This window comes from Carassius auratus, unplaced genomic scaffold (genome assembly GCF_003368295.1).
Source record: "Carassius auratus strain Wakin unplaced genomic scaffold, ASM336829v1 scaf_tig00217227, whole genome shotgun sequence".
In the NCBI taxonomy this organism is placed as follows: domain Eukaryota; kingdom Metazoa; phylum Chordata; class Actinopteri; order Cypriniformes; family Cyprinidae; genus Carassius; species Carassius auratus.
In genome coordinates this window covers 34234-44719 of record NW_020528951.1, presented here as the reverse complement: position 1 = coordinate 44719, position 10486 = coordinate 34234, and the positions used below count along the sequence as shown (strand labels likewise).

At 38.5% G+C, this 10486-nt stretch overlaps 1 protein-coding gene across 1 annotated transcript; it reads right to left on the bottom strand.

Annotated features, from left to right (window-relative positions):
• Positions 1-733: 733 nt before the first annotated feature.
• LOC113100295 (zinc finger protein 501-like) lies at positions 734-8535 on the bottom strand. Its single transcript, XM_026265084.1, has 4 exons — positions 8431-8535; positions 7525-7692; positions 7048-7408; positions 734-1891 (listed from the first exon to the last, which is right to left on the bottom strand). Exons 2-4 carry the CDS (start codon positions 7690-7692, stop codon positions 873-875), a joined length of 1548 nt encoding a protein of 515 aa, XP_026120869.1. The 5' UTR covers positions 8431-8535; the 3' UTR covers positions 734-872.
• Between the last annotated feature and the right edge of the window lie 1951 nt (positions 8536-10486).

Below are 10486 nucleotides of genomic sequence, written 5' to 3'. Positions count from 1 at the left end.
CATTAGGAAGATTAGACCCTTCCTGTCAGAGCAAGCCACCCAACTTCTTGTCCAAGCTCTTGTTCTCTCTAGATTGGACTATTGTAATGCTCTCCTGGCGGGCCTTCCTGCATGTACTGTCAAACTTCTACAATTGATCCAGAATGCAGGGTTGTCTTCAATGAGCCAAAAAAAGCTCACGTTACTCCTCTCATGAGGTTACACTGACTACCAGTAGCCGTTCGCATCAAATTCAAGGTACTGATGCTAGCCTACAAGACGACCACTGGCATGACACCAACATACCTAAACTCACTGGTTAAATCTTATGTGCCCTCCAAAGTTTGCGCTCTGCAAGTGAACAACGCCTTGTGGTGTCATCCCAAAGAAGTTCAAAATCACTCTCACGGACCTTTTCCTGGACTGTGCCCAGCTGGTGGAATGACCTCCCAATCTCAATTCGTACAGTCTTTACTCATTTTCAAGAAACATCTAAAGTCTCATCTTTTTCGACAGCACTTAACCAACTAATACTAGCACTTTTCTTTTTCTTTTCTTTTCATTAAAAAAACTGGCTAGGCGTTCTATTCTAGACGAACTGAGACTTGTCATGGCACTTGTATTCTGTTGTTGTTGTTCTCTTGTTGACCTGACTGCTTCTAATGTTCTCATTTGTAAGTCGCTTTGGATAAAAGCGTCTGCTAAATGATTAAATGTAAATTTAATGCAAATGTAATCAAAAAGTACTCAAAAGTAATTAGTTACATTACTTTATTAAAGAAATTATTAACCTACTACATTTCCAAAGTAACCTTCCCAATGTATTACATGGCATGAATGATGAAACCAACTGCAAAAATAAAGCCTTTACTGGCAGACCAAGACATGAAAAGTCACTCTGATGATTCTGGAGCAGTTTGTTCTTTAGCGTGTTTGTTCTGGTGGGTCTGAAAACTACCCAAATAACCAAATCTCTCACCGCAGATGGAGCAGGAGTAAGGTTTCTCTCCTGTATGAACTCGCTGATGGACCTTGAGGACGTCTGATCGAGCAAACGTCTTTTCACACTGTGAGCATTTAAACTGTCTTTCTCCAGTATGAATCCTCTGATGCTTTATTAAGTTAGTGTTTTGCTTGAAACTCTTCCCACAGATGCTGCAGTGATATGGGTTTTCCCCAGTGTGGATTCGCTTATGTTCCCTGAAATGAGTTGGATCAGAAAAACTCTTCCCGCAGTGGGCGCACAGATACGGTTTCTCTCCGGTGTGAATCCTCTCGTGACAATTCAGATTAGCAATCTGACGGAATCGTTTGTCGCAGTGTTTGCACTGATACGGTTTCTCATCAGAATGGATTTTCTGGTGTGACTTTAGAGAGCTTGAGTTTGTAAATGTTTTCCCACATTCACTGCACTGATACGGTCTCTCATTGGTGTGCAAACGCACATGTCTCTTGTAAAGAGATCCATAACTGAATCTTTTCTCACAGTGAGGACACTTGTAAGGTCTTTCTCCTGTGTGGATTCGCTTATGAACATCAAGATTTCCTTTATTGCTGAAATACTTGTCACATTCACTGCAGTGGAAAGACTTTTCACCGTGAGTCTTTAAGTGAACTTTTAGACTAGAATGATGGAAAAAAACCTTCCCGCACTGTTCACAGTGAAACTCCTTCTTCCCACTGTGCTCTTTTGAATGAAGTCTCCTCTCTTCTGCGGTAGGAAAGCTGATGTTGCATATCTTACAGCTGAAGTCTTTCTGATCTGTGTGTGTTCTCTCGTGTCTCTTCAAATTACTCTCTGAACTCATTGTTTTTCCACAGGTGCTGCAGGAGAAACTCTTGGCCGTCAGCTGCTCTTTTGAAGTTGAGAGTGTTTCTTCATCTTCATCAGAAGATGAGCCACCATTGACATCTGAAAGGAACAAAAATTTAATAAAACAACTTTAAAATATACTTGAATAAAGATAGAAAACATCTAGGGATGCACCGAAATAAAAATTCTTGGCTGAAGCCCATTTTGCAATTTCAATAATTATACAGCGACCAGCAACAACCACTAGTGATGGGACGTTCGATTCTTTTCCATGAACCAGTTCTTTCAGACGGTTCGATTCAATAAATCGGTTGAAAAGACCGGTTCTTTTACGTTCGACACAATGATGTCAATGGCGATGACGTAATGGCGTCAAGTATATCAAACATTCAAATATATAAAGTCAGTAATCATAACTTCAGTCAGTTAAAAACCTCATAATCATGAAAAGTTTACAATTAAGTTTTGCAACAACGAACCCAAATAAAGTAACAGCAATAATGTGCATACAAGGATTTATGTCTTGAAGATAAAAGTAAATAAATTAGGTGTCAACGGCACAGAAACCATGATCCACTTACTATACATAATCCATTGCGATGTATTTGTTATTAAATAAACTAACGTTTTGCAAGACTGCCCTTCATTCAAGCGCTCGGTTTACCCGCGCTCATAACATTAGCAGAGAATCAGTTCAGAATCAATCACCAAAAGAATCAGTTTGGTTCTGATGCACTGTGTGTCAGTCTGCTTCACACTGAATCACGCATGCGCAGTATCATCAGCTCCTCTGCTCTCGAACACTAGCGCTGTCTTGCTCTCTCTCCCTCACGCATAGTAATCAATTGACATGGTGTTGATGTTTAAATCATTTAAAATGAGAATGTAAATCTGCTCACCCCATTTTTTTTTCTAAGAATTTTTTTTTATTAAATTTCATATCGCAATATATATCGCAGAAAAATAAAATATTGCAATGTCATTTTTTCCCAATATCGTGCAGCCCTATGTGTTACTATCAAACTTTCCTAAAGATGGTACTCTGGTACTGCTTGGTGACTTCACCATCCATCTAGATAAACCCCAAGCTGCTGACTTCAACACTCTGCTCGCCTCATTCGATCTAAAGCGAGTGGGGCTGTGAATCTTTGGCAAGGCAGCGATTCGATTACGATTCATAGGTTTTCAATTCGATTTAAAGGAACACTCCACCGTTTTTTGAAATAGGGCTTATTCACATTATTTCCTACATTTAGATAGGTGGGCAAATGCATTTTTGTGTCAGTGCATGCATTGTTTTAGTTTGACTGGGTCAGCGTTAGCTTAGCTTAGCACAATGAATGGAATCCTTTGTTGCCAGCTAGCATGGCCTGAGTAAAAGTGATAAAAAAAACCAAAAAAAAAACACCTAATTACTTCTTGTGAACTGCGTATTCACAACGAGTACAAATAGCGATCCAGATTAACACTAGGCGATTTCCTAGGCAGATATTGGCTTGGGACTATATTATGGGGAAGCACAGGCGAAGCACTGCTGCTTAGGCGAAGCACTGCTACTTCGGCGCAGAGATATCACGCAACACATGAAATCCCACGACTTCCGTCAACATACCGGCGTGAATAGTAGCTGCCTGGCTATTTTCCTTACAGTACACGAATGGCGATGAACATGGCTGATTTTGAGAGAGACGAAGAGGGTGACTTCTCAGACAGTCAAGAACCAGAACCATACCTATTTGAACCAGAGTTTACAGAAGACGAGCTGCGTGCTTTGGAAATAGAACGACAGTAGGAGACTGCGGTCAAGCCAGCCGCACTTCAGAAAAACACCGTCAAGCCAGCCGCGAGTGAAATTTATATGCGCGTGTATTAGTTGCGATCGCTCAACAGCCTGAGGACGTGAGGATGAGAGCCAACATGAACTGGTGGTGTGAATGTGGGGGAATATGCCAATCTATGCCGACGGAAATAGTGTCTTTGCTGTAGAGAGTGGGACATGTTTTTGCCATTGATGACCAGGCTCAACATGTCAGATCAAGATGAGCGTGCCCGAAGTTGTGTCACATCTACAGAGGATTTCACGGCGCTGATCCATTCTGCAGTACTCGATTTTTTTTTTCCGGTGTGACAAAGTGAACTGGAAAAAACGCCCCACGCCGAATGGACCAAATTGACAGCTGTCCACAGAGTACGTGATTATTTTAATCATGACGCATGTATAGATCGACCCATATTATACCTGTATTCACATAGAGTTGATGTTTTCATGTGTTGCGTGATATCTCTGGGCCGAAGTAGCAGTGCTTTCTTCTGTGCTTCCCCATAATATAGTCCCAAGTCAATATCTGCCAAGGAAATCGCCTAGTGTTAATCTGGATCGCTATTTGTACTCGTTGTGAATACGCAGGCCACAAGAAGTAATTAGGTGGGTTTTTTTTATTTTTTTGATCACTTTTACTCCGGCCATGCTAGCTGGCAACAAAGGATTCCATTCATTGTGCTAAGCTAAGCTAACGCCGACCCAGTCAAACTAAAACAATGCATGCACTGACACAAAAATGCATTTGCCCACCTATCTAAATGTAGGAAATAATGTGAATAAGCCCTATTTCAAAAAACGGTGGAGTGTTCCTTTAAGAACGATTTTTTCAAATTTAGCCAAGTTTTTAAGCCAAGCCAAGTTTTTAAAAAAGAGTTTAAAGAGTATTATGTATAAGCTAACATTTTGTCACACCAGGGGCGTAGCCATAATTTCAGAAGTGACAGAAATGTCAAATACAATAATTTTATGTATGTAGACTATATAATAATAATAATAATAATAATAATAATAATAATAATAATAATAATAATAATAGTAAGTATTATTATTATTATTTTATTTTTATTTTTTTTACAAGGAATTTAAGCACTTTAAGCTCTTTTTTAAAAACTTGGCTTACATACATTTTAACGTTTTGTTTTTTTTTACCTATGGTTCTCTAACCATAAATGCTACTGTAATTTGCCCCCTGACTAAGCATTTAAAGAATTTAGTAGAAGCATTTAAATAATCCCGTGAATGCACTTAAAGAATGCAGAATCGAATCAAATTTAATTGTGAATCGAATCGAATCGAATCGTTCTAAATTTGCAAAAATCATTCTTAAATCGAATCGAAAACCTATGAATCGTAATCGAATCGCTGCCTTGCCAAAGATTCACAGCCCTCTGGGCTGCAGAAAGTTAATAGTGCAAATCAAAAAACTCTACTGACCTAAAAGTGTATCAGTCACTCGTCTCTTTCTTTGCAAATGTCTCCAACTGCTTAAATGACTAAATGACCCTAACTACCACAACAAAATTAACAACTGTTCTGACGCTCTCACATTTCACAAAACTTTCTCTTCTCTTCCCTTCTCTGTCCTTTTCTCCCTCCTCCTCCATCAACTCTTACAGCTGATGCAATTTTTTTTTCAAAAATAAAACAAGAACCAACAGTGACCAATTCCCCAGATCACAAACTGAAGATAACTTCATAACGACAAATACACACTCTCTCTCCTCCTCCTCTCCACTCTCTGAGATGGAAATTTCCAAACTTATCCTTTAGGATCATCCTACTACACAGCAAAATTCCCAGTGTTAATTTAACAGTCTGAGTGTAATAAAGAAATAATAACTCAAAGAAAAGACTCTAAATGAGTTCAGTGATTCAGGACAAATAATGAATACATTAAAACATAATAATCAAAAACCAATGACTTTTGCTCTTGGCTTGAGTGTATGTTATAACTTTGTTATACCAGCCAAACTAATTTTATAATTAAAAATCAAGGGTCAAGATCCCAACTAAAGCAAAAACTGACCACTATAATGGTGACACACAAATTGTGATTTTCTCGTTTGGTGATTATGTTTGCTATTATCAGGTGTCTTCAATAATGGTCAATCATAACTCAATTAATCACCTAATTATCCCATTAACTTCAACACTGCTTCAGAGTTTATAGAAGTCCACACTCAGAGTGTTAAATGAACACTGGGGATTTTGCTGTGTACTTGTCCACTTGATTCTATCCCCACTCACCTCCTTCATGCCATTTCTCATTCAGTCATACCTTTGCTAACACACATTAGCAACACCACTCTTCACACTGGTACATTTCCCACAGCATTTAAGCAGGCTTGGATAAGCCCACTGCTTAAAAAAAACCCTCTTTAAATCCGGCACTTTTAGAAAACTACAGACCCATATCCCATCTTCCGTTCATTGCAAAGACACTTGAGCAAATCTGTGCATCTTTCACAGAACAACTTCCTGGACAGCAACCAGTCTGGCTTCAAAAATGGCCAATCAACTGAGAATGTCCCGCTCCCGGTTACTGAAGCCCTGCGACTGGCAAGAGCAGCCTCCAAATCCTTAGTACTAACCATGCTGGATCTGTCTACTGCTATTGACACCGTTAATCACCAGATTCTTCTGTCCCACTCATTAATAAGGATGGGCATCTCAGGAATCACAGATAGATTTTTCAGGGTGTCTTGGAGGGGTAAGGTTTCTAAGTCACAACTTCTTGCTACTGGGGTTCCTCAAGGCTCAGTGCTTGCACCACTTTTCTTCTCCATCTACATGTCATCATTAGGATCTGTCATCCAGAAGCATGGCTTTTCTTATTACTGCTATTCTGACACTCATCCTTACTTCTCATTCCAACCAGATGATATGACGGTAGATATTCGCATTGCAGTCTGTCAGACAGACATTTCTAGCTAAGACAGTACTGCTTGAGATTCCAGCAAACCCATCGTTTCATCACAACTGCTCTATACAACTGGGTTCGTCAACCATGACTCTTTCAAGGGCAGCCAGTAACCTAGGAGCTGTGATCAATGATCAGTTTCACAGACCATATTCACGGAACAGAGCTTCACAGACCATATTACGGCCTGGTCCTGCAGATTTGCCTTCTACAACATTAAGAAGATTGTGGCAGCTTTCCATTACCAGTACCAGGTCAACTCGACTCGACTCACCTCACCTTTCACATTTTTCCATTGCAGATAGTACCTCCACAATAGTACCTGGCCGCCATAGCGACGCCGCAGTGACGTAATCAACTACCAACAGACACAGGACAATGCATCAATCAAGTGTATCAAGTGTTTGAATGAAACACCTCCTGCCGTGAGATGTGTAAGAATGGAAATAAGAGTTTATGTCTGCTGTGAGATGTGTAAGAACTGAACATAAGCTCATTAAAGGAGAAACAAACCTGGAGGAATGAAATCTTCATCATCACCATCCCCATTATTCTCCTCCTCCTCCTCTTCCTCATCAGTGTGTTGTTGTTGTTTCTCTGCGGTGGTTTCTTCTCCTCTGCTCTCGATCAGGTTCCTGCAGTCCACCAGTTTGACGGAGCACATCTTCAGCGGCGTCTGCAGCATCTGCTGTTCTCCAGCGTTACAGTCAGAGGTTTGATCAGTGGATTCATGATCCTGAGCGTCAGTATAACAGAGTAAAGTGAGGCTGAGCTCTGAGTCCTGTGTGTCTCTGGATCTCTGATCTCTGACGCTCCAGACTGAATCCTGAGCTTCTGTCCCATCAGTTTCACGCACCCAAACCTGCTCCACATCCTGACAAACACAATCAGTAATATATCTAGTGAGAGTATGATTAACAATAAGACATTGATTCACAAAACAATCAGTCCATATTAGCAGCTAAAGATGAAATGAAGATCTGTTCAAACCTCTCTGTTCAGTTTGTCTCCTCTTTCTCTCAGCTTTGCCTCCAGTGAAGCCACCTCTTTCTTCAGCTGACAGATTTCTGTGATGAAATCCTCAATATCCAGCATGGACAGATCAGTTCCTACTGATTTACAGCAGACCACATCCACCTGCGCTTTCATGCTCAACATCTGAACACAAACACTTCATGATTATTGAAAGACGCATTCATAAATGACTGATAAAACTAATTTACATATGATTAGGTTCTTCAGATTACTTTAATTTTTTATATTTACTATATTGAAAAAAAAATTATCTTAGTCTTTCATATATTATATCATTTTTACACTACTAAATGCTGACATTATGTTTATTGGAGTGAACAGTCAAATAATTTAAAATAATTAACTTAATATTGTAAATGTGACCGTTGCCAAACTCACTAACCTTTCTTTATATTAATATAATTTAGTCAAATTCACTGCCTTCATATTGCCAGTCAATAATGTTACTGACGTTACTAATTATTAGTTCAAAGAATATTTACAATAACTTGTTTGTGGTTTTCTACTGAATGTCTGGGATAATGGCAAAACAGCTAAATCTAAACATAAAAACCATTAAATAAAACGTTTAAAATACAAACATTTTCATAGCAAAGATTAAAAAAAAAAGATCTTAGAAGCAAAAAAGTGCTCAAGAAATCATAAAAATGTTAAAAACGAGCCTTTTGCTTATACAATGATGCATAATATTAAATCACATTTAAGACACGTTAGCTGCTGGATTTGAAGTATTAAAACATGATATTGAACTCGCTTCTCTGTAAAACATAAATCATCGTCCGACACACAGTAGCGAGATACGATAAAACACACGGTCATGATATTTGAAAGTACATTATGCAGTAAATTCACATAACCGACCTGAAATACGTTAATCACACAGCAGCAGAAAGAAAACCCGCACTACTTCCGTCGTGAGCTCTGAGCGAGAGGCAGCAACATATGACGCACTTCCGCCCCCTGCTGGACTGGAGCTGGATATGACTTCAGTTTAATGATGAAAATGAGCGCATTGACAGACAACGGATGGTTGTAGGAAAATGAGTGCTAGTTAACCCATTTTATATTACATATGATAAATACTTTTACGATTTTATTGTAGGTAGGGCTGGACTGGGATAAAAGTAAAGTTTTTGAGTAAGATTTTTAATGTTTTTTTGTTTGTTTTATTATTCTCTTCTGCTCACCAAGCCTGCATTTATTTGATCCAAAATACAGCAAAGCAGTAATATTATTAAATTTGTTTACCATTTAAATAGCCCTTCTAATTGAATATATTTTATAATCTAATTTATTCCTGCGACTTAAGAGCTGAATTTTTTGCATGATTACTCCAGTCGCATGATCATCCAGAAATCATTCAAATATGCTGATTTGCTGCTCAAAAAACATTTATTACTATTATTATTATGTTGAAAACATATATAAATTTTTTTCAGGTATCTTTGATGAACAGAAAGTTCAGAAGAACAGCATTTATCTGAAAAAAAAAAAAAAAAATGTAACTTTATAAACGTATTTATAAACAATTTTGATACATTTAAAGCATCCTTGCTAAATAAAAGTATTTATTTATTTTAATTCCAAAAAATCGCAGGTGACTAATGTGTTTTTTTAAAAAATGGTTTACATATTCTACACTCATGGCGTGCACACACTAGGAAAGGTTTAGATGCCTGCATCCGCTGCAAGTCCCTATAAATCACTTCGCCAATTCAACGACTCTCTTCTCCTCCTGCCTGCCTCTTTGGCCTGCATCTCTCGCCGCAGAACAAGCCTTTTCTTGATAATGCTGCTGTGAAAACTTGGGAAAAATGATAAGGAAGATGGGGTGAAGCGATCTTTATTTAGCCAGAACAAAATACATAATTGCTCTGTCTATAGCGCATTGTGATTGGATGTTTACACTGTCAATATAGAAGACAAACCAATGGGGCACTGACTGCTCACTGTCCCAGCGGGATGGTCCTCGACAAAAAAAAAAAAAAACAAGGCCCCAATATACTTCAAACTAAATCGAAGAATGCACTGATATGATGTCATTTCGAACAAAATTAGGCCAGAACAAAGTTCATTTTGATTTTGTTTGGCTACTAAACACCTTTGAGATTCCATTGGTCCGTGCCAGCAATCGATGGGTGTGTTCTGAAACTCCACCTTCTTTGACGTGCAATTATTTTTTCTTTGTTCGTTTCTTTATTAACAGAGGTCAGGAAAGAGAAAACAATATCTCCTAGTCACTAGCAACATGAATACACTGGGGTGTCGAATAGCTGAGCTTGCACAGATGTATCCACACCCGTACGATTGAGAGATGTTAAAGGTGCACTGTGTAATTTTTAGCAGCATCTAGCAGTGAGGTTGTGAATTGCAACTAACGGCTCAGTGCCCCGCTCACCCTCCCTTTAGCGAAGCCACGGTGGTGGACGCATGTAAAGATGTCGTCGGTAATGACAGCAGAGAGTAATGAGATTTCTTTACAAAGGTGAATCAAGGAATTATATTTACTTAATTATTCAATAAATCAATGTTATTGCAAATGTTCACATACCTGTTCGACATTGTGTCAGGGTTTTATTCGCAAGAACAACAAAGTTATCAAACGTGCTCTTTAGAGCAGTTGGACGATTTAGGGCTGCGGTAGAAACATGTTGGCGACTTCCATGTCAGAGGACATGTGGTGTATGTAGATAGAAATAACTCAATCTAATGTAATAAAAACATAACGGTTCATAAAGAAAGGTCTTTATACAACACTGAAAACATAGTTATGTCGATTATATTGCATTTATGTAAATAGATTGTTGTAAATATTACACATTGCACCTTTAAAGATTAAGAGAAAGCATTTAATTTCAATAAAGTCATGACACCACATAAATATAAAAAGGTGTAATAATGTATCCAGTTTAATAAA

Coding starts and splice junctions, on each gene's coding strand:
- LOC113100295 (XM_026265084.1), bottom strand. CDS start 7,692: ATGTTGAGCATGAAAGCGCAGGTGGATGTGGTCTGCTGTAAATCAGTA. Junction 7,409..7,524: donor GAGACAAACTGAACAGAGAG/GTTTGAACAGAT, acceptor TGTGTTTGTCAG/GATGTGGAGCAGGTTTGGGT. Junction 1,892..7,047: donor TGAAGATTTCATTCCTCCAG/GTTTGTTTCTCC, acceptor TGTTCCTTTCAG/ATGTCAATGGTGGCTCATCT.